Source organism: Hypanus sabinus, chromosome 10 (genome assembly GCF_030144855.1).
Source record: "Hypanus sabinus isolate sHypSab1 chromosome 10, sHypSab1.hap1, whole genome shotgun sequence".
In the NCBI taxonomy this organism is placed as follows: domain Eukaryota; kingdom Metazoa; phylum Chordata; class Chondrichthyes; order Myliobatiformes; family Dasyatidae; genus Hypanus; species Hypanus sabinus.
Genome location: NC_082715.1, coordinates 56,739,851 through 56,764,624, shown reverse-complemented (window position 1 = coordinate 56,764,624; position 24,774 = coordinate 56,739,851). Strand labels below are relative to the sequence as shown.

Below are 24,774 nucleotides of genomic sequence, written 5' to 3'. Positions count from 1 at the left end.
TAAAATTTTGAAAAATAAATAAGGCTTCTACTGTTTAGTTTGGGGAGGAGATGGGATGCTGAGAGAAAGTGGAGGAGGAGGGGCTCAAATGAGAGACCAATTCTACAAGTACACAGCACCTTATGTATCTTTGTCAGTCAATTTTGTCACATAGTTTTAAAAGCTATACCTGGAGAATCACATAACTAAGGTTGTGGATAGGGCTTTAAACTAAATAGCAGGGAAATGGGTTCAACAGACTGGAGAAGTATGGATAACGTAAAAGCAAAAGTTAAAAAAGAAAAGTAAGGGTGAAGTGCAAAAGAGTCAAGTGCACATAAGAAAGATTACTAAGATTTTAACAACACAACGAATAAGGGTACTTCATCTGAACTCCTGCAGTATTCACAACAAAGTCAGTGAACTAGTGGCACAATTCAGTATAAAGAGATATGATTTAATGGCCATTACAGAAACATGGTTGCAGAGTGGAGAGAACTGAGAATTGAATATCCAGGGATATCAGGTAATACAGAAGTTTAGGCAGGAAGGTAAGGGAGGTGGGATAGCGCTCTTAATTAAGGATGTGATCAGGACAATACTGAGAGACGATATAAGATCTAAGGAGCAGAATGCTGAATCCATCTGGGTAGAGATTAGGAATAGTAAAGGGGAAAAAAGAATATCACTGGTGGGAGTTGACTACAGGCCGCCAAATAATATCATTATAGTGGCACAGGCAATAAATTGAGAAATAGCTGAGGCATGTCAGAATAAAACAGCAGTTATCGTGGGGGACTTTAACTTGCACATAGACTGGATGAATCAAGTCGGTCACGGCAATCTTGAGGAGGACTTCATAGAATGCATATGTGATAGCTTTCTTGAACAGTATGTTACTGAACCTACAAAAAAATGTGCTATCTTAGACCTGGTCCTGTGAAATGAGACAGGTAAAACTAGCGATCTTGTAGGTAGGGATCCTTTTGGAAAGAGTAATCACAGTATGCTTGAGTTTCTTATACAAATGGAGAAGCAATAGTTCAATCTACAACCAGTGCATTATGCCTAATCAAGGGAGACTACAATGGAATCAGGGAGGAATTGGACAGGGTAGATTGAGAACACAAGGCTACATGGTGGGACAGTTCAGAAACAGTGGAAGACTTTCAAAGAGATTTCTCACAGTGGTCAATAAAATTATATTCCAGTTAAAAGCAAGGACGGTAAGGGTGCAGAGAGCCAGCCATGGATAACTAAGGAAATAAAGGAAGATATCAAGCTAAAAACTTGTGCGTACACAGTTGCCAAGAGTAGTGGGAAACTGGAAGATTGGGAAAACTTTAAAAAGCAGCAAAGAATCACTAAGCGAGCAATAAAGAAAGGGAAGATAAATAATGAATATGAACTAGAACAAAATATAAAACCAGATAGTAAAAGTTTTTATAATTATATAAACCAGAAAATGGTGGCCAAAGTGAACTAGGTCCCTTGGAGGAGGAGAAGAGGGAATGAAGAAATAGGCCAGGCTTTGAATGACTATTTTCTGTCTGTTTTCACAGTGGAGGACTCATCCAACATGCCAAACAGAGATGATATGGATGCAATGGGAGGTGAGGACCTCGATAGAATGGCCATCACTAAAAAGGTAGTGATGAGCAAACTTGATGGCCTGAAGGTAGACAAGTCCCCTGGTCCTGATGGAATGCATCCCAGGCTACTCAAAGAAATAGCAGATTTTATCGTTGAGGCTTTGGTGATAATTTACCAAAATTCAGTGGATTCTGGGCAGGTCCCTGCAGATTGGAAAACGGTGGATGTCATACCACTGTTCAAGAAAGTATGTAGGCAAAAGGCAGGCAACTAGAGGCCAGTTAGTTTAACAGCTATAGTTGGGAAAATGCTTGAAACTTTCATTTAACAAGAAATAGCCAGGCATTTGGAAAGAAATGGATCCATCAGGCAGACACAGCATTGATTCTGCAAAGGCAGGTCCTGTCTGACAAACTTACTGGAGTTCTTTGAGGAGATAACAAGCACAGTGGATAAAGGAGAACAGATGGATGTTATTTGTGGACTGCACTGTCTGAGTCAGTGGTAGAGGCAGATACACTAGTGAAATTTAAGATATAACTAGACAGGTATATGGAGGAATTTAAGGTGGGGGGGTTATATGGGAGGCAGGGTTTAAGGGTCAGCACAACATTGTGGGCTGAAGGGCCTGTACTGTGCTGTATTGTTCTATGTTCTACTTGCTTAGATTTCCAGAAGATGTTCGATAAGGTGCCATATAAAAGCCTTATCCATAAGATAAGGATGCACAGAATTGGGGGTGATGTATAAGAATGGATAGAGAATTGGTTAATTAATAGAAAGCAAAGAGTTGGGATGCATGGGAGTTTCTCTGGTTGGCAATTAGTGGTAAGCAGTATGCCATGGGTTGGTGCTGGGCCTGCAACTTTTCACAATATACATTAACAATCTGGAAGAGAGAACTGAGTGTAGTGTACCTATGACCATAAATTGAGTGGAAAAGCAAATTATGCAGAGGACTGGAGAGTCTGTAGAGAGTTATATATAGATAGGTTAAATGAATGGACAAGAGTCTGGCAGATGGAATACCATGTTGGTAAATGTGAGTTCATCCACTTTGGAAGGAAAAATAGAAGATCAGATTATTATTTAAATGATAAAAGATTGCAGATACTGCTGTGTAGAAGGACGTTGGAGTACTTGTGCATGGATCACAAAAGGTTGGTTTGCAGGTGTAGCAGGCCATCAAGAAGGTAAATGGAATGTTGGCCTTCACTGCTATAGGGATTGGATTTAAGCGCAGGGAGGCCGTCCTGCAACTGTGTGGGTCACTAACGAGGCCACATCTGGAGTAATGCATGCAGCTCTGTTCTCCTTACCTGAGGAAGGATATACTGACTTAGGAAGTGGTGCAGAAGAGGTTCACCCCAGGTTGATAAGGGGGTTAGACTATAAGGAGAATGAGCCACCTGGGACTGTATTTGCTGGAATTCAGAAGGATGAGAGGAGATCTTATAAAAGCATCTGAAGTTATGAAAGGGAGATAAGATAGAGGCAGGAAAGTTATTTCCACTAGTAAGTGAGACTAGAACTAGGGGGCACAGCCTCAAGATTCGGGGGAGTAAATTTAGAATGGAGGTGAGGAGGAACTGCTTTTCCAAAAGAGTGGTGAATCTGTGGAATTCTCTGCCTAATGAAGCAGTGGAGGCTACCTCAATAAATATATTTAAGACAAGGTTGGATAGATTTTTGAATAGTAGGGAAATTAAGGGTTATAGGGAAAAGGCAAGTAGGTGGAGATGAGTCCATGGTCAGATCAGCCATGGTCTTATAAAGTGGCAGAGGAGGCTCAACAGGCCAGATGACCTACTCCTCCTGTAAACCATCAGTTGATTATCGGGCTTGAAAGCACAATATTCAAAAATGTACATGATCACAAAACAGTCACAAAGAATAAACAATTTCAAGGTAGAAAGGGAGACAAATTGGGAGTAACTCAAAGTATGAAATCAGCCAAGGAAATACACATCGTATCAGAAGGACAAAGGTCGTGTTGTCTGCCTGGTGCCCAGGATCGAACACCTCATATGACCTGCAGAAAAAGTTGGAGTGGGAGGCGAAAGATCCAGTTGTCATTGTCCATGTGGTACCAATGATGTAGGAAGAAAAAGTAAACAGGTTCTGCTGAGGGAATTTGAATTAGGGACTAAATTAAAACACCAGAACCAAAAAGGTAATAAACACCAGGCCATTACCTGAGCCATGTGCAAATTGGCTCAAGGTTAATAAAATCAGAGAGCAATTTTATTAATGTATAGCTCAAAGTTTGGTGTAGAAGAAGTAGGTTTGAATTTGTGGGACAATGACACCAGCATTAGGGAAGGTAGGAGCAATTATGATGGGCCAAGCTTGATCTGAACGATGCTGGGGCCAGGATCCTGATGAATCAAATAACCAGGGCTGTGAATACACTTTAAACTGATTACTGGTGTGGGTGGGTGGGGTTCAACAGCTTGGAAAAGTATGGAACTGAGTACAGGAGTAGTTACTGAAACCTCCAATAAAAAAAAAGACAAAAAAATTAGAAAGGGTTAAGGATTTAACTTCAAGCAACATGGAGACAAAATTGAAAAGAACAGGAGTGCGTACAGGGCTGAAGGTGTTATATTTGAATGCATGTAGTATATGAAATAAGGTAGGTAATTTTGCAACACAGTTAGAAACTGGCAGGAATGACATTATGGGCTTCACAGAGTTGTGTTGAAAGAAGATCACAGCTAGGAACTTAACATCCAAGCATAAACATTGGATCAAAAAGGTAGGCAGGTGGGATAGAGAGTGTGAGATGGGTTTGTTAACAATACAATGAAATCAAATCCTTAGAAAGAAACGACATATGATCAAAAGATAAAGACTCTTTGTGCATAGAGTTAAGAAACCTCAAGGTTAAAAAGATGCTGGCGGGAGTTATTTACAGATCCTCTGAACAGTAGTCAGGATGTGAGAAGAAAATTGTAACAGGAGACAGAAAAATCATGTAGAAAGATAATGTTTAGACAGTCATAGGGGATTTCAATATGCAAGTAGACTGGGGAAATTAGGATGGTGCTGGTTCCCAAGAAAGAAAATTTGTAGAATGCCTACCAGATGGCTTTTCTGAGTAGTTTATGGTTGAGTTCTCTAGGAAAGGGGAAATTCTGGATTTGATGCTGTGCAATGAAATAGATTTGATTATTAGGGAGCTTAAGGTAGAGGAACCCTTAGGAGATAGTATTCATAACATGAGAATATTCACTTGCAGTTTGAGAGGGAGAAGCTAAAATCAGTATCACAGTTGAGTATGAGGTATGAGAGAGATCTGCCCAAAGTTGATTGCAAAGGGACAGTAGCACGACTCATAGTACAGCAGCAATGGATGGAGTTTCTTGAAGTAATTTGGAAGCGCAGGATCAGTTAATCCGAAAGAGGCAACATTCTGAAGGGAGGATGAGGCAACTGTGGCTAATGAGGGAAGTCAAGCACAGCAAAAAGCAAGAGAGAGGACGTACAGTAGAGCTAAAAGGTGGGAAGATAGAGAATTGGGAAGATTTTACAAACCAACAGGAGGCAACTAAAAAGCCATAAGGAGAGAAACAAAATTAAATATGAAGGTAAGCAGGCCAAAAATATATAAGAGGATACCAAAATATTTTTCAGATACAACAGTGGATCATCAGACCACTGACGAGGCTGTAACGTGGAACAAAGAAATGGGGGACAAAATAAGTATATTTTATGTCTGTGGAAGCAACGTCTCAAAAATTTGAGCGTCTGGGGACAGAATTGTTTCCTCAAGGTCAAATGATTTCCTGTAGCAAAAACCTACCCTTCATGGCTTCCGATTTTGCTTCTTCTATGGACTCATAGATTTTATTTTTGTCTGCTAACCGTGCCTTTGTAGCTTTGTGCTCAGCTTCTTCCTGCTCTAGATGCTGCTGCAACACTTTTTGTTTGTATGTCATGTCTATTTCCATGTTATTTTTTTCCTGTAAACAATCAACACAAGAAATTAGATAAGCTACAAACATCTTCAACAGCAAAATTCCTTTTTCTGAGCACAAATTTTTTATATCTTGATTTTTAGTGTTTCATTTGAGTAATGGAATTGTTTCATTTAAAAATATTTCAGATACAATACTACAGTGATAAGAGCAACAGCATACATGTGCATTGTTTACTGCAAAAGTCATATACTAATCTACATTAAAAATGTTATACATATGTACATGATTTCTGGCAAGTCAATACCCAATGTGCATTAGAGTCTGGTATCTACTGAAGTACTCCTAAACCACTGCTGAACCTTGAGGCACAACTTGGTCAGAAAACATTACTTAATAAAAGGGAGAGAATGCATTTGATAAAACCTCAATTAGTGACATTAAGTTTCTGACAAGAAAATAAAAGCTGCCCCACCTTTTCCAAGTCTGTTAGTTTATCTTGTAGTTGTCTCTTCTCCATCTCGGTTTTGGACAATATGCCCTTAGTGTTTTTCAGCTCATCTCCAATTGATGAAATCCGCCCTGCAAAAAACTTTTGTTAGTTGAGCTTAAATAAACCATTGATGTATCAACTTGAAAAACAAAAACAGGAAAAATACATTTTTCCAAATGAAATTCTTAATTCAATTACATTAAAGAGGAAGCAATTTAATTTGCATGTAGCCATAATGGTTTCTTAAGGTTGTTAATAACCAGGGCTAGTAAATGCTCTACCTATTAAATGCTCCCAATGGCATGCACCTAAATAGCTTCTGACAACCAAGTCCAGCTCCTGAGCTACTAAGCCCAGCAGAACCATTTCTACTGACAGGAGAAGGGGTAAAGGTCGGTTACTGGTGCCTTAAAACCAGTTGTTTCAGACAGTCATGGCTGGCAGCTCATCTAGGATAAGGAAAGCTCTGATCTCAAACCTCTGCTGCTTTGTGGCTATACCAATTCTTGGGGAAGACTTCAGGAGTAAACCCTGAGGGAAAAATCAAGAGCTGGAGTCCCTAAGGCAGTCCTACATTGTGTTCAATGCTGACTGGCAATTCTTGCGATGCTGCTGGTACCAAACTGAATCTGTCTTCGTCATTCCTTTTGGTTCTTCAGATACATGGGAAGGGGAGCTTGCTACAGAGGCAACAGCTTGCTCTCCATTTGGTACTGCCCAGGCTCGTATATCTAGACAGCTAGGACACAATATCCATAGTCAACTCTGACTGACAGAAACCTCAACAATAACAAGTCACGTAATCAAAGTGGCTAAATGCTGTAAAGATGTCAGTTATTTTTATTAATGGAAGAAATTTACAGAAATTACCTTTTATAAATTAAAAGTACAATTAGGCAACTTCCACTTTCCAGGAAGGTTGTGTTCTATGAAAAACACTGTCTATATCAGCAATTTCCCATTACTGTGAAGAAACTTAAGCTGGGAAAAAAAAAAGTACTTTTCCCTAGCCTCCACTCTTCCACACAAATTCAGTAAGACTGAATTTGATTCTGTACTTCAAATTATTAGGAGGTGATAAACAAAATTTGTAAGGGTGAAATTTCAATTAATTAATTGGTCCTAACACCAGGCGCTGGGGGAAGTGGGAAGGGTGCACCTGTATGTTATTTCAGCGCTTGATTTAATACCCGTGGTTTTGTACTTGCTACACTACTATTTGTTCCAATTAATAAGCAAATAAGGAATCCAATTTTAAGACTGAAAGCCATCAGAAACATATGAATACACTAGTCATATGAATTTATAATTGATTTATAATGCCTCAGAAATATTCATACTGAAATATTGAACAGTTTAGGGAAACAGTTTTAATCAAAATGTTCTTAACTTGAAACATTCTTTTCTCCCTCTACAGATGTCATCTTAACTGCTGAATATTCCTAGCATTTTCTGTTTTCAATATAGTTAAGGTACACAATTAACAGCACTCTTAGAATAGAAATTGATAATAGATCACCCATCTCAGTACATTCACAGGAAAATTAATCGCAAATTCAGATCTTTTCTTTTGATATATCTGGAATTAAAAGGAGTGACGTTTTGGGAGATAAAATTTCACAGTGAATGCTTAACTATCATTTACATTTAATACAAAGATGTAATAAAAATACGAGTCCCAAAAATCTTGAACCATAGACATTGTGACAAACTCTGCACCTAACTGAAGCTCGCCTTAAAACATACCTTGCAAGTCACTGATAATCTCCGAACCATGAGATCGATCTCTTCGTTCAGCTTCTAATGCTGATTGTAAACTTATGTAGTCCTTTTCAAGTTTGAGTTTAGTATTATCCAATGCAGCATTTTTGTCTTGCAACTCCCTGTTGTTGGTCTCTAGTTGTCCCAATTGTTTTGACAATTCTGTTTGGTTCTTTCGCAGTCTCACGGCTGTTTCAGATTCTGTCCTTAGCAAGGCATTAGCTTCATCCAACTAATTTATATGTAGATCAAAGATATGCACAATAAAAATCAAAAATATCTTTCAGTAGAAAATTTAATTGCAATAATTAACATTGATCTGTGGGGAAATTGACAAAACACCACTTGCACACAAAAAAATATTGTTTATTATCTGGCTATACATGTTCAATAAAGAGAAATAATTTTTAAAACTGAGGAAAAGATTAATTCGGATAAAATTCTTGACCTGCAGTGGTTTTTAAATAATGGATGGCAATGGTGACTACTCTTTATGGATTTTTATCCAACAATTAAGAATACAATTTAAGAGGGAAGGCGAAGAAAGAGAACACATGAGATCACTCTGGCAGGAAAGGACAAGAAAATTACCAAGAGTTCTATAACTATATTAAAAGGGTGACTTGAAGAGAGTAGTTCTCTTTAAAGATCAGTGGGCTACTATGTCTTGAGCCATAGGAGGTGGGTGGGTTTCTTAGTGAATAATAATGTGTTTATTGATAGCAAAATCATAGATGCTCAAGAGATAAAGAAAACAAATGGGATGTTCTGGAGAACATTTATATTACGAGGAAGGTGTATTTGCAGCCTTACAATGTAATAAGGTGGATAAATTTGCAGGACTTTTTGCGTGGGAAGTTGTATTTGATGAACCTTTCAGGGTTCTTTTTTGAAGAGTTAGCTAAAAGGGTAGATGAGGGTAGGGCAGTGGATGTAGTCTATTTGGACTTTGGCAAGGCCTACATAAAGTTTCTGCATTTAGTCTGATCTGGAAAGTTAGGTCCCATGGAATCCAGGGAGAGCGAGTCAGGTGTATTGAAAATAGGTTTGGAGTTAGGAAGCGGAGGATGGTGGCTGAATGCTGATTTTTTGGAATGGAGGCCGGAGATACGTAGTGTCACGGGAGTCAGTGTCGGGCCTTTGTAACTCATTATTTATGTAAAATATTGTGGCAACCCACTTTCTGCGCAGGCGAACCGGCTCACAAATAGCCAGCACACGGGGGGAGACTTTAGTAAAGTACCTCCGACGTCATTTCCGCCCGGATGCCCAGAGAGGGCGGGCGCTAGGGATTTAAATGCCAGCACCGCGAAGTTTGAATAAACCAGTCTCGAAACGACTTACCGACTATGTGTCATTATGTCAGCGCTGTGTGTAGCACATCGCTACATTGGTGACCCCGACGGTCCAAACAGGATTTGGACCAAAGATGACCGACTCTTCATCTGTTCACGCAGTTTCGCTAAAACTGCCGACTTTCTGGACGCTGCGACCACGTGTGTGGTTTAGCCAAGAAGAAGCCCATTTCCAGATTCGGCAGATATCTTCTGATTCCACATGTTACTACCACGTGGTGAGCGCCCTTGACCAGGAGACGGCCGCCCAGGTTAAGGATTTCATACCTTCGCCCCCGGAAGAGGGCAAATATGAAGCATTCAAGGCGCTGCTCATTGGGACCTTTGGCCTCTCACAGCGTGAACGGGGTGCCCACCTGCTACACCAGGATGGTTTGGGAGGCAGACTGCCGTCAGCATTGATGAACAAGATGCTGTCCCTGGCTGACAGACACAAGCCCTGCCTCATGTTCAAGCAAGCGTTCCTGGAGCAACTGCCCAAGGACATACATCTGCTGCTGGCCGACGCAGATTTCAGCGACCCCTGGAAGGTGGCAGCCTGGGCAGACATGCAGTGAAAAGCCAAGAGGGAGAGCGTGGCATCCCTCAGCCAGATTACCAGGTCATGCACCCAACAGCAGACCAGACCAGGCCCGGCAGGGGGGTGCACACAACACAGAGGCAGGAGTGAAGAGGCCAGTGAACAGTGGTGTTTCTACCACCAGCGGTGGGGCACAAAAGCCCGCCGTTATCGCCTGCCCTGCAAGGGCCAGGGCCAGGGCCAGCTGCCGCTAATGACTATGGCGGCTGGCCACCAGGACAGCCTCTTGTACGTCTGGGACAAACAATCGGGACGCCGCTTCTTGGTTGACATCGGAGCGGAGATCAGCATCTTGCCCCCGACGGGGTACGACACCCGCAACAGAAAGCCAGGACCCACCCTAAGGGCTGCAAACGGCAGCACGATACAGACCTATGGCACCTGCACAGTGCAGCTGCAGTTCGGTGCCAGCAGGTTCACGTGGGACTCCACACTGGCCGCGGTGGCCCAACCACTCCTGGGGGTGAACTTCTTGCGAGGTCACAGCCTGCTGGTCGACTTGCAAGGGAGAAGACTGGTACACGCCGAGACTTTCCAGACGTTCTCCCCGGGTGAAGCCAAGTTTCCGGCCCCACACCTGGACTCCATCACGTTGTTAGATAACGAATTCACCAGAATCCTGGCAGACTTCCCATCGATTCTGGCACCGCAGTTCACGGCAGCCATGCCCAGACAAGGGGTACAGCACCACATCCTGACCAAGGGACCGCCCCTCCACGCCCGCGCACGAAGGCTCCCTCCAGAAAAGATCTGCCTGGCGAAGGAGGAATTCAAGCAGATGGAGGAATTGGGGATCGTACGGAGGTCCGACAGCCCATGGGCCTCCCCACTGCACATGGTGCCCAAAGCAACAGGGGGCTGGAGACCATGCGGCGACTACCGCAGGCTGAACGAGGCTACAACACCGGACCACTACCCTGTGCCGCACATTCAGGACTTTGCAGCAAGCCTGCACGGATCTTCTCCAAGGTAGACCTCGTCCGGGGATACCATCAAATCCCAATGCATCCAGACGACGTCCCCAAAACGGCACTCATCACCCCTTTCGGCCTTTTCGAGTCCCTCCACATGCCATTCGGCCAAGAATGCCGCACAGACGTTTCAGCGGTTAATGGATGCGGTGGGACGCGACCTGGACTTCGCTTTCATCTACTTGGACGACATCCTCATAGCCAGCAGCAGTCGTCAGGAGCATCTGTCCCACCTCCGTCAACTCTACACCCGACCGAGTGAATACAGCCTCACGATCAACCCGGCCAAGTGCCAGTTCGGTCTCGATACCATCGACTTCCTGGGCCACAGGATTACCAAAGATGGGGAAACACCTCTGCCCACCAAGGTAGACGCGATCCACCACGGTCAAAGGCCTGCAGGAGTTCGTTGGTATGGTGGACTTCTACCACCGTTTCCTCCCCTCAGCAGCTTGTATCATGCGCCCTTTGTACACCCTGATATCGGGTAAAGGCAAGGACATTACTTGGGACGAGGAGGCCGGGGCCACTTTCGTTAAAGCCAAGGAAGCCTAGGCAGATGCTGAAATGCTGGTGCACGCCAGAATGGATGCTCCGACCGCACTCACGGTGGACGCATCCGACACAGCAGTCGGTGGGGTGCTGGAGCAGCTCATCGAGAGGTGCTGGCAACCCCTGGCGTTCTTCAGCAAGCACCTACGACCATCTGAACTCAAGTACAGTGCTTTTGACCAGGAGCTGTTGGCGCTATACCTGGCGATCCAGCACTTCAGGTACTTCTTATAAGGCAGGCTGTTCGCCACGTTCACGAACCACAAACCGTTGACCTGCGTGTTCACGAAGGTGTCCGATCCATGGTCGGCTCGCCAGCAGCGACATCTGTCCTACATCTCGGAGTACACGACAGACATCCAGCATGTCTTGGGAAAGGACAACATCGTGGCGGACACACTCTCCGGACCAGCTGTCCAGGCCCTGTCCCTGGGGGTGGACTATGCAGCACTGGCAGAGGCGCAGCAGGCAGTTGACGAGATGCCCAGCCACAGGACCGCAGTCTCGGGTTTGCAGCTGCAGGACTTTCTCATAGGCCCAGGTGATAGGACCCTCCTGTGCGACGTGGCTACCGGCCAACCTCATCCCATCGTCCTAGCAGCCTGGAGACGGTGGGTTTTCGACTCCATACACAGTTTGGTGCACCCATCTATCAGGACAACTGTCCTGCTGGTCTCTAGCAAGTTCGCGTGGCACAGACTTCACAAGCAGGTCAGGGAATGGGCCAGAACGTGAGCGCAGCGCCAAATAGCCAAGGTGCAGCGGCGCACTAAAGCCCCGCCGCAGCAGTTCGAACCCACCCACCGGAGGTTCGACCACATTCATGTGGATATCGTGGGCCCCCTACCAGTGTCTCGAGGAGCGCGATACCTCCTAACTATGGTAGACCGGTTCACGAGGTGGCCAGGGGCGGTCCCGCTCACCGACACATCTGCCGATTCCTGCGCCTCGGCAACCTGGGTAGCATGCTTCAGGTTACCGGCCCACATTACCTCCGACAGAGGCGCCCAGTTCACCTCCAGCCTGTTGGGAACACAGCTGCACCACACAACTGCCTACCACCCACAGTCGAACGGACTGGTGGAACGCTTCCATTGTCACTTGAAGTCTGCTCTCATGGCCCGCCTGAGAGGACCTAGATGGGTGGACAAGCTTCCCTGGGTCCTGCTTGGAATTCGTACAGCGCCCAAAGAGTATCTGCACGCCTCCTCGGCCGAGTTGGTGTACGGTGTGCCCCTGGCCGTCCCAGGAGAGCTCATACCAGCCCCAAGGGGGCAAGAGGAAGAACCCGCAGCAGTCCTGGACAGGCTACGCGAAAGGCTCGGCAACCTGGCCCCCGCCCCAACTTCACAGCAGGGACGGACCCTGACCCATGTACCCAAAGACCTGCAAAACTGTAAGTTTGTGTTTGTACGAAGGGGCAGACACCGGATGCCGCTATAGCGGCCGTACGAGGGGCCGTTCAAGGTGATCAACAACAATGGGTCCAAGTACGTTCTGGACATTGGGGGGAGAGAGGAGGTTTTCACGGTGGACCGACTCAAACCAGCCCATGTGGACTTGGCACAGTCACTAACACTTCAGTTCTAACTTTTGGACTCTGTCATTACATAATGTTGCGAGTCACTTCCATCTGTTCTTCCACAATATAGTCTTTGATTAGACAAGATTAGATAAAGCAAAAGCTCAAGTTAAAAAGAGACTAAAATTAAAATTTTAGTTTGGGAAAATAGTAAGCTGAACAAAATACTGAAGTTTCCAACCAAGTTTTGAAGAAAACTCAAACCATTCCTCTTCAGAAAGGGATCAAAGATGCAGTCAGACTGTCAGTGCTTCAGTACCATTATAGTAAACCAAGAAACAATATTTACAGAAGTTGTTCTTCAACCAACCTGTCTCTGCAATTGTGCCATTTTCTCATTTGAGATTTGGGAGTTCTGATTCCGTTTTTTCAGGTCTTCCAGTTGATCCTTTAGAGTATTAACTGAAGAAATAAATTGTCATGTGCACCTATTAAAATTATGTTTTCTAACCATGTTTTTCATTTGTAAAGTTATCACTTAGGTATATACTATTTACTAAAAATATAATATAAAAGAATAGTATATTCTTCGATAAACTTCAGACGTTCATTACATTCAAAAAGAACTCTTACACATTGCTGGCTACCCAATCTCTGTCTTTAATTTTCACACTGACTCAGGTAATTGTATTCAAAGTCCACTTATCACTCAGTTATATAAAACACCTCAGGCAAAACACTAAGAATAAAACCAGGCACATCATCTGGCACCAATCTAGGCATCAAATTCTGAAACGCACTCCATGTCAAATGTTGGCAATCTCCTAACATCTAGGGACTTCTACCGTAACTGTAAGAACTGTCCTATAGCTGAATTAAGCAGGAGCTCGGAAAAATAATCATTAAAACAAAAAACTGCAGATGCTGAAAATCTGAAATTAGAACCAAAATTCCTGAAATATTCAGATGAAACAGCCCCCTTGGAAATATTCATGTTTTATTGCTTTACAACATTGAATCACAGTGGACTTAATTTGGTTTCTTCAGACACTGATCAACAGAAAAAGACTTTTCTATCAAAGTGAGATCTCCACAAAGTGATCTAAATTAATAACAAGTACAAAACACAAAATAATGATTGCATAAGTATTCACCCCCCCCCATTAAATATAACACACCAAATCATCACTGATTTATCGCAGCCAATCAGTTTTAAAAGTCAAAATATTAGTTAAATGGAGATCTGTTTTTTGGAGGCCTATTTACAATTAAGTAAGGTGTTTCATTAGCTTGTAGTAAAAAAATACACCTGTTATTTGGAAGGTCCAACTGCTGGTGAGTCCGTATCCTGGCAAAAACTACACTATGAGGACAAAAGAACATTTCAAGCAACTCTGGGAAAGGGCTATTGAAAGGCACAAGTCAGGAGATGGGTACAAGAAAATGTCCAAGTCACTGAATATCCCTTGGAGTACAGTTAAGTCAATCATCAAGAAATGGAAATATTAGAGCACAGCTGTAAATCTGCCTAGAGCAGTCTATTCTCAAAAACTGAGTGACCATGCAAGAAGGGGACTAGTGAGGGAGGCCACCAACAGAACTATGACAATTCTGGAGGAGTTAGAAGCTTCAGTGGCTGAGATGGGAGAGACTGCACATACAACTGCTGCCCGGGTACTTCACCAGTCACAGCTTTATGGGAGAGGGACAAAGAGAAAGCCACTGTTGGGGAAAAAAAATGCACATATGAAATCTCAGTTGGAGTTTGCTGGAAGGCATGTGGGAGACTCTGAAGTCAGCTGGAAGAAGGTTCTATAGTCTGATGAAACAAACAGAGATTTTTAGCTATCAGACTAACACTATGTTTGGCATAACATTGCTCATCATCAAAAACACACCACCCGTACTGTGAAGCACTGTGGTGGCTATATCATGCTGTGGGGATGCTTCACTGCAGCAGGCCCTGGAAGGCTTGTGAAGGTAAAGAATAAAATGAATGCAGCAAAACCCTGGAGGAAACCCTGATGCAGTCTGCAAGAGAACTGCGACTTGGGAGATTTCTTTTCCAGCAAGACGATGACCCCAAGCATAAAGCCAAAGCTACATAGGAAAGTCCAGGCCTCAATCCAATTGGGAGTTTGTGGCTGGACTTGAAAAGGGCTGTTCACTCACAATCCCCATGCAATCTGACAGAGTTTGAACAGTTTAGTAAAGAAGAATGGGGAACAATTGTAGTGTCCAGATGTGCAAAGCTGATAGAAACCTATCCACGCAGATTCCAGCGTAACTGCTACCAAAATGCAGCTACTAAATACTGACTTCAAGGCAGTGAATATTTATGCAATTAATTATTATGAGTATTATATTTGTAATTAATTTAGATGACTTTGTAGAGATCTGTTTTCACTTTGATACAAAAGAGTCTTGTTCTGTTGATCAGCATCACAAAAGCTGAGTTAAATCCACTGTGATTGAATGTTGTAAAACAATAAAACATGAAAACTTCCTGGGGGAGTTTTGATAGGTCACTGTATAGACAACAATTACTATTTCATCATAACTTATTCAGATGAAAAAACTTTGATGTGAAATGTTAACTGTTTTTCTCTCCATATTCGCTGCCTGGCCTGCTGAGTACTCACTTCCCCATTCCCAATTTCTTCAGACAATTCAGCCAGCCAAAATCTCAGATAAACCAATCTCATTCCTGGTAACGTGCTGAACTAGTATAATGATAACAAGCAAGAGCTTACCATCTGAGACATCACATTATGAACCACTGAAGCAAGAGATTAATCATAGAAAAAGCAACCTTCCAATACTTCCTTTTCCCCACTTAATAATTAATACAACTCTACATTGAACAAACTTCAAATAATCACAGTTGCAGAATGGTTGGCACAATGCTTTACAGTACAACTTTGATATCAAACTTCATAATTATTCTGAATCTCTTATGGCTTCTAGTGAATTCCAGACCTTTCTTCTGTGCTTCCCTCACTTCAATCTACAGTTACAGCTAACTAATGTATACCTTCCAATTTACAAAGCTACCTGAACCAATAAAACTTTTAATTGGCAGGAAAGAAAAGTTATACTATATGTTTCCAGTCAACATAAAATCTGATGAACCTGAAATAATTACTGGTATAGTCTCCACAGATGCTTGTCTGGTTTGCAAAGTATTGTTAACATACTCTTTTTAAGTCAGATTTCCAGAATCTACTGAATTTTCCTTCATTGTGAACTCCGGGCTGCGTACTAGCCCATTACCGTTCTTTGATTCGTAATGCAACTTTTAGATAAGTTAATGCAATTTTGATCCTACCCTCATTTTCTAAGCCACGTTTTTTATCCGCTTCCATTTCAGCTTTACGATGATATTCTGCGTTCTTGTGCTGAAGAAGTGCCTTTTCTCGTTCCAACTGCCTTAAAGCTGATTCCACATCTTTCCTGCATGTTATCTAAAAAGCACAGGTTCAATTAGTTATCAAAATATTTTGTATACAATGGAAGCAGACCTTTTCTAAAACTGTTAAGGTAAAAGACCTCACATAAAGCAGCTTTGAATAGGAGTATGAGTAGAATGGGGAAGGACCACTCAGGGATAACAGGAGAAAATAGGGGAGGTTATTAATGAATACTTTACTTCATTGTTCAACAGGGAAAGAAATTTTGATGAATGTGAGGTCAACAAACAAAAGGCTAATGTACTAAAGCATATTGAGGTTCAAAAAGAGGCCGTGTTGGGGCTTTTGAAAAAACGTTAGGATAGATAAATCTTTGGGCAGGCAAGGAGATAAGGTGAGAGAGGGAAAAGAGGTTGGGGAATGGTGAAGTGGGGGGCATTACTTGAAGTTGAAGAAATCTGGAGGCTACCCAGGTGGAACATAAGGTGTTGTTCCTCCAACGTGAGTGCGGCCTCATCGTGACAGTAGAGGAGGCCATGGATAGACATATCAGAAAGGGAATGGGAAGTGAAATTAAAATGGGTGGGCACTGGGAGATCTGTTTTTTTCTGGCAGACAAAGTGTAGGTAACCTGGCGAAGCTGTCTTCCAATCTACATCCGGTCTCACTGAAGTACAGGAGGGCACACCAGGAGCATCGGACACAGTTTATGACCCCAACAGACTCAATGGTGACGTGTCGCCTCACCTGGAAAGACTGTTTGGGGCCTGAATGGTAGTGAGGGAGGGGTAGTAAGGCAGGTGTGGTACTTGTTTTGCTTGCAAGAATAAGTGCCAGGAGGGAACATTGCTTTATGAGGAACAAATTGTGCATAATGAGATTAACTGAATTTTTCATGGAAGTGAAAAAAAAATTAAAGGTAGAACAGTGAAGGTGGCGTATTCGAATTTTACCAAGGCGTTTGAAAAGGCCCCCAGTGGTAGTTCATGCAGAAAGTTATGTGGCATGGGATCGATGGAAACTTGGCTGTGTGGATTCAAAATTAGCTTGCCCATAGAAGACAGAGGCTGGTAGTAGATGAAGTGTGTTCTGCCTGGAAGTCCATGACTAGTGCTGTTCTGCAAGGTACCGTTCTGGTACCCCTGCTTGTTGTGATTTTTATAAATGACTTGGATGACAGAGTAGAAGGGCGTTAAATAAGTTTGATGTTGACATGAAGATAGGTGGTGTTGTGGATAGTGTAAGAAGTTATTATGGGTTACAATGTGATACAGACAGGCTACAGAGGAGGACAAAGAAGTGGCAGATGGGAGTTCAGTCTAGTGGTGTAAAGTGATACATTTTGGAAGATCACACTTGAAAGCAGAGTACAAGGTTAATGGCAGGATTCTTAGCAGTATGGAGAAACAGAAGGATTATGGGGCCCAAATCCACAGATCCCTTGCAGCTGCCATGCGAGTTGATACGGTGATTAGAAGGCCTATGGTGTTTTGGCTTTCATTAGTCAGCGGATTGAGTTCAAGAGTCGCAAAATATTGTTTGAGCTCTATACAAGTCTGGTTAGACCTCATTTCAAGCATTGCGTTCAGTTTTTGTTCTTTCATTTTAGGAAGAATGTGGAAGGTTTAGAGAGTGCAGAGGACACTCACCAGGACCCTACTTGGATTAGGGAACATGCCTAATAATGCAAACTCGGGCTTTATGCTCAGGAGCAAAAGAGGACAAGAGACTACTCATCAGAAGTGTATAAGGTTATGACAGGCATAAAAAGAATGGACAGGCTGCAACTTTTTCTCAGGGGCTGCAATGGCCAATACCAAAGGACACCAGTTCAAGATGAGTGGAGGAAAGTTTAGGGGAGACATCAGAGGTAGTTGTTTTTTTTTTTTGACAGAAAGTGGTAGGGGCCTGGAACACACTGCTGAGGAGATAGGCATAGACAGGCACATGGATATAAGAAAAATGGAGGGTAATGGGCTGTCCGGGAAGGAAGGCTTAGATTGATCATGGAAAAGGTTTACATAGGTTGGCACAACATAGTGGACTGAAGGACATGTACTGTGCTGTTCTATATTATGTTCTAAATTATACTGTGCCACCTTTCCACTTAGTACACCAACTCAGCCACAATGAAAGAATTGTTTCCTTCACACTTGTATTCTACTCTTATTTACAAACCCAAGCAGCTTCTGTGCTTTGACTGCTCTATTAACCTTCTCTTTCAGACTTAACTTCACCACATCAAATAATTTTTGAAGATAATGTATTTATATCAACTGCATTATCTTGATCAATCTTTATTCAGATGGAGTTCAACTCAGGTAAGTGGGAAGTGGTGACAGATGGAGTTCAAGCCAGGTAAGTGTGACTCTCCAATGAGATAGGTAGGTTATGGTAGGGTACAGGAACTGTGGTATACAAAGGTTGTAATAAAACTAGTCAAGAAGAAAAGCTTACTAAAGGTTCAGAGAGTTAGGTAATATTAGAGATCTAGAAGATTATAAGGCTAAAAAGCTTAAGAAGGAAATTAGGAGAGCCTGAAGGGGCCATGAGAAGGCCTTGGCAGGCAGGATTAAGAAAAACCCCAAGGCATTCTACAAGTATGTGAAGAGCAAGAGGATAAGACATGAAAGAATGGGACCTATCAAGTGGGAAAATGTGTATGGAACCGGAGGAAATAGCAGAGGTACTTAGTGAATACTTTACTTCAGTATTCACTATGGAAAAGGGCCTTAGTGATTGTAGTGATGACTTGCAGTGGACTGAAAAGCCTGAGCATGTAGATATTAAGAAAGAGATGTGCTGGAGCTTTTAGAAAGCATCAGGATAAGTCGCCGGGACCAGGTGAGATGTATCCCAGGGTACTGTAGGAGGTGAGAGAGGAAATTGCTGAGCCTCTGGTGATAATATTTGCATCATCAGTGGGGAAGGGAGAGGTTCTGGAGGATTGGAGGGTTGCAGATATTGTTCTTTTATTCAAGAAAGGGGGTAGAGATAGCCTAGAAAATTATAGAGCAGTGAGTCTTACTTCAGTGTTTGTTAAGTTGATGGAGAAGATCCTGAGAGGGAGGATTTATGAACATTTGGAGAGACATAATATGATTAGGAATAGTCAGCATGGCTTTGCCAAGGGCAGGTCGTGCCTTACGAGAATGAGTGAATTTTTTTAAGGATTTGACTAAACACATTGATGAAGGAAGAGCAGTAGGTGTAGTGTACATGGATTTCAGCAAGACATTTGATAAGGTACTCCATGCAAGGTTTATTGAGAAAGTAAAGAGGCATGGGATCCAAGGGGACATTGCTTTGTGGATCCAGAACTGGCTTGCCCACAGAAGGCAAAGAGTGGTTGTCGGCAGGTCATATTCTATATGGAGGTCAGTGCATGGTGGTGTGCCTCAGGGATCTGTTCTGGGACCCTTACTCTTAGTGATTTTTATAAATGACCTGGATGAAGAAGTGGAAGAATGGGTTAGTAAGTCTGCTGATGACACAAAGGTTAGGGGTGTTGTGGATAGTGTGGAGGGCTGTCAGAGAAGGACATTGATAGGATGCAAAACTGGGCTGAGAAGTGGCAGATGGAGTTCAACCCAGGTAAGTGTGAAGTGGTTCATTTTGGAAGGTCAAATATGATTGCAGAATATAATATTAATGGTAAGACTCTTGGCAGCGTGGAGGATCAGAGGGATCTTGGGGTCCAAGTCCATAGGACACTCAAAGCAGCTGTGCAGGTTGACTCTGTGGTTAAGAAGGCACATGGTGTATTGGCCTTCATCAATGGTGGAATTGAATTCAGAAGCCGAGAGGTAATGCTGCAGCTATATAGGACCCTGGTCAGACCCCACTTGGAGTACTGTGCTCAGTTCTGATCGCTTCACTACAGGAAGGATATGGAAACCATAGAAAGGGTAGAGGAGATTTACAAGGATGTTGCCTGGATTGGGGAGCATGCCTTATGAAAACAGGTTGAGGAAACTCGGCCTTTTCTCCTTGGGGCGAAGGAGGATGAGAGGTGACCTGATAGAGGTATATAAGATGATGAGAAGCACTGACACTGTGGATAGTCAGAGGCTTTTTCCCAGGGCTGAAATGGCTGCCACAAGAGGGCACAGGTTAAAGGTGCTTGGGAGCAGGAACAGAGGAGATGTCAGGGGTAAGTTTTTTTTTGTGTAGAATGGTGAGTGCGTGGAATGGGCTGCCGGCAACGGTGGTGGAGGCGGATACAATACTTTTAAGAGACTTTTGAATAGGTACATGGAGCTTAGAAAAAGTAGAGGGCTATGGGTAACCCTAGTAATTTCTAAGGTAGGGACATGCTCGGCACAACTTTGTGGGCCGCAGGGCCTGTATTGTGCTGTAGGTTTTCTATGTTTCTAATCCAACTATAACAGAAAGGCTGACCTAATGCTTTTTTTGCTCAAAGACGATGCAATCCAAAAGGATTATTTAAAAATAAGAAGCAATTTAAAAGCTAACATTTCTACAACATCTCTTCCCTTTAATAGTCTAAAAATAACATCTCTTTCTTGTCTAAGCATAACCTTTTGTTTCTTATATTTATTCATTTTTGGGTAGAGTATAGGATTACTATATGTGTATTTTTCACTTAGTTTTTCTGGTTAAACAAATAATCAGAAATACAGGAAAGAATACAACAATATTTAAGAACAAGCTCAAGCTGCTCATGCAGCCAAATTCAATTCATTTAAATTTTAGACAGAGATTAAAGCGCACTTTAAAAAAAATCTGTACCTCATCTTCCAAATCTTTGGATATCTTTTCAAGACGACTGCTTGTAGTTCTACAAAAGAAACAGTACAAATCAAGAAAAGATCATGTCCTGAAACAGAAAGCTTAAAACAAAACAGAAGAAATTCAAAATCTTAGTTCCTGTTATAATGTTTTCATAATAATTCTATTTTCTTTTCTTTAGAAGCACTCATACTAGTGCACTTAAGTGTATATAGATATTTTCACCACCAACTGTGCAACGGAATGTGTTGTGCTGAGTGAAAATTCAATAATAGTTAAGAAGACGTCCAGCTATGCTTACTTAAATGTCAGCCTTTATTTTGGTGCTCCTCCTGCATAATTGGGAATTAATATTTAGAGAATGTAAAGTCAGACAGATTCATCTTTCATCCAGATGGCTGGGGCCACTCTTGTTTGGTTCTATTCTTATCCATCCTCCAATCATAACCAGGCAATCTTCCAGTAAAGCACAAGAGATTCTGCAAATGCTGGAAATTCAGAGTAACACACAAAATGCTGGAGGACCTCAACAGGTTAGGCAGCATCAATAGAGAGGAATGAACAGTCACTATTTCAGGGTGAGGTCATTAATTAGGACTGGAAAGTAAGGGGGAATAAACCAGAAATTGAAAGTGGGAGAGCAGAAGGAGTACAAGATGGGTGATTGGTAAAGCCAGGTGTGGGGAAAGTTAGGTGGGTGGGGGGAGTGGAGGGGCCATGAAGTGAGAAGCCGAAGGGGGACAGATGGGAAAGGTAAAGTGCTGAAGGAGGAATCTGTTAGGAGAATGGACCATGGGAGAAAGGAAAGGAGGAGGGGTACTGGGGCAGATGACAGGCACATGAGGAGAAGAGCTAAGAGCAGAGGAAGAGTAGGGAATGGAAGAAGAGGGAAGGGGGAAGGGGTGAAATTACCAGAAGTTAGATAAATCAACATTCATGCCATCAGTTTGGAGGAAACCCAGATGGAATATAAGATGCTGCTCCTCCAACCTTTCAGTGTCCTCGCCATGGCAACATAGGATGCCATGGATTGACATGCCAAAATGGGAATAGGGATTAGAATTAAAATGGCTGGCCACTGGGAAAGCCTCTTTGTTGCGGATGGAGTGAAGGTACTCAACAAAGCAGTACCACGATCTAAGTCTGGTCTCACTGATGTAGGGAAAGGCCACATCGGGAGTACCAGATATAGTAGATAACCCTGACAGACCTGTAGGTGAAGTGTTGCTTCACCTGGAAGGACTGCTTGGGGCCTTGAACAGAAATGAGCAAGGAGGTGAATGGGCAGGTGTAGCACTTGTTCCATTCGCAGGGCTAAGTGCCAAGAGGGAGATTAACAGGGAGGGACGAATGGACAAGGGAATCACAGAGAAAACAATCTGTGCAGAAAGCGGAGAGTGAGGGATAGGTAAATATGTGCTTGGTGGTAGGTCCTGTTGAAGACACCGGAAGTATTCCTTCCTTTCTCTTTGTTCATTTGTCTCTGCCACATCTGTTCTCAAAATGAGTTTCATTTCCATAGCATCAGAGATGTCTTTCTTCTTTGAAGGACAGGGTTTCCCTTCCTCCACCATTGGTGTTGCCCTTGCATTATCTCCTCTGCTTCATGATCATTCGTCTTCACACCATCTTCATGTAACCTAACAGGGATATAGTTTCTCTTGTCCTTACCTACCACTCCATGATCCTCTGCTTCCAGCACTTCATTCTCCACAACTTTTGCCATCTTAAAGGGGATCCTAGCACCAAACACAATCGTTACCTCAGCTCTCCCGACATTCCACCTTCTGTAGGGATTGTTCTCTCGTCCCTTCATCCCTCCCTACAAATCTCCCTGCCCATTCACATCCTTCCTCACCTCCATTCAGGGCTTCAGATGAAACAACACTTCACCTGCAAGTTTGAGGGACCACACTGTCGAGCACCTTTGCTTCATGCACAAAAAGCAGGATTTCCCAGAGGCCAAACATTTTAATTCCAATATCATTCCCATTCTGATATATCAGTCCATGGCACCCTATACTGCCATGATAAGGCCACTATCATGGTTGGGAGTAACACCTCATATTCCTTCTGGGTAGCCTCCAACCTGATGACATGAACATTGATTTCTCCAATTCCTGTCCATAGATGCTGCATGATCTGCTAAGTTCTTCCAGCATCTTATGTGTTACTTCAGTGTAAACTTTTTTCAGCTTCTATGCAGTAACTTCTAAATTCTCCATAAAATCAATCCTCTCATTTACATGCCAGCCATTAACAAAAACACCCAAAGACAATGCCAAATTCTGCATATCTATTTACAAAACCCTATTATGCATCAGCACCAACTCTCCCTCCTTTTATTGTCTCTGCATTATTGACTTATTTCTCCTAGATTCAGTACAGGATGAACAGAAATTTCCTTAAATTTTGCCAAAACAAATATTGGTCCTTGAAAAAAACTCAACTCAAGTAAATGACTATATCAAATTTCCCACTTGCTATTTGAAAAATAACTGGACGGTTCAAAACCTCTGGTATATTTGGCTCCTCAGCTCAGTTGCTGCTGAAAATTTTAATATCTGTGTTTACCTCACAGCTTGACTATTCTAGTATACACACTTGTTCTATGTTCTGCAAATGTGAGTTTCACTTAAACTCAAGCAAAGTCCCTTTCAAACATCGCTTTTAATTGCTCACTTATTGTGGATTCTGATGAACACTTCAAGGTTAAAATATTTGTTCTTATTTAGCAACTTGTACACCATGTTACCATTCCAATTTCAGTAATACCACTCACACGACAATTTCTACCACACTTGTCTAATTTTGGCTTCCTGAAAATCTCTAAAATTTAATTTCTCCTGATTAAATACACTGGGTAATCAACAAGCAAAGCCCCATGTTCTTAGATTTCCTCACCAACTTCATCTGCATTTCTTTCCATCTTCACTGATATCAAATAAATTGTTATTAAATATTAATTTAATCCTATAATAAAGGCTTCTTTAAGGTGATCATAGCTGGGGGAGATAGTGGGGATAAACTCCCACTACCTATTAAATGCTTCCAATGATGTGTACCTCAAATAGCCTCTGATAAACAAGTCCAGCTCACTGCTTCACATGCGGCTTAGTGACTAAGCAAAGTAAATCCATTTTTACTGTTAGGAGAATGGCAGCTTCAAACCAGTTGCTTCAGGCAGATGGGGCTCATTAGCCCCTTGGTTGGCAGCTCATTCAAGAGAACACTGATCTCAAACTTCCACTGCCTTGCGACTATACCCACACATAGGGAAGGTTTCAGGAAATGTCTGGAGCTGGAGTCCATAAGTCCTATGTTGAGTTCAATGTTGACTGGTAATTCCTGCAATGCCGCTAGTGTTAAACTGTATCGGTCTCTGCCATCCCACTGGATTCACCTGCTGCACGGGCCAACAGCTTACTCTCCATATCCTAATGCCTTGGCTTACGTATCATGTAGACAGCTAATACGCAATATCCATGGTGATCCCTGACCAATGGAAGGCCTCACAAAATAAAATTCTTTATAACATTTAAAGTCAGTTGGGCTGAATAGATGAGGAAGCCCAAAATACCCCATGCGTATATCAGTGCACTTAACATAGTAGTAGTAGGCAGCCTTTGATCCCAGGGGATAATAAGTTTGTGCTTCTGGTGGACTGTGAAGAAAATTTGAAGAACCAGCTGCTGTCCATGCAGCAGGTACCCCCTCTCCACGTCACTGACATAGTCCAAGGGAAGGGCAAGCACCAATACAGCTTGGAACAAGTGTTGTACTTAACATAGCATCATTAAAATTTTACAGGATAAAGGGATCATGGAACTACATTTTGTATGTCAGTTCTCTTTGCAAAATGTAAAATTCAATGCAAGTAAACACC

At 42.7% G+C, this 24,774-nt stretch overlaps 1 protein-coding gene across 3 annotated transcripts in view; it reads right to left on the bottom strand.

The window, feature by feature from the left end:
* rock2a (rho-associated, coiled-coil containing protein kinase 2a) overlaps positions 1-24,774 on the bottom strand; it is a 209,748-nt gene that overhangs the window by 44,909 nt on the left and 140,065 nt on the right. For all 3 annotated transcript variants that reach the window (XM_059981881.1, XM_059981879.1, XM_059981882.1), the window contains exons 12-17: positions 20,889-20,937; positions 16,055-16,190; positions 13,097-13,188; positions 7,732-7,978; positions 5,968-6,074; positions 5,378-5,537 (exon numbers count right to left, since the gene is read on the bottom strand). In XM_059981881.1, coding sequence (XP_059837864.1) covers positions 5,378-5,537; positions 5,968-6,074; positions 7,732-7,978; positions 13,097-13,188; positions 16,055-16,190; positions 20,889-20,937 — 791 coding nt within the window. The remainder of the gene's footprint in view (positions 1-5,377; positions 5,538-5,967; positions 6,075-7,731; positions 7,979-13,096; positions 13,189-16,054; positions 16,191-20,888; positions 20,938-24,774) is intronic.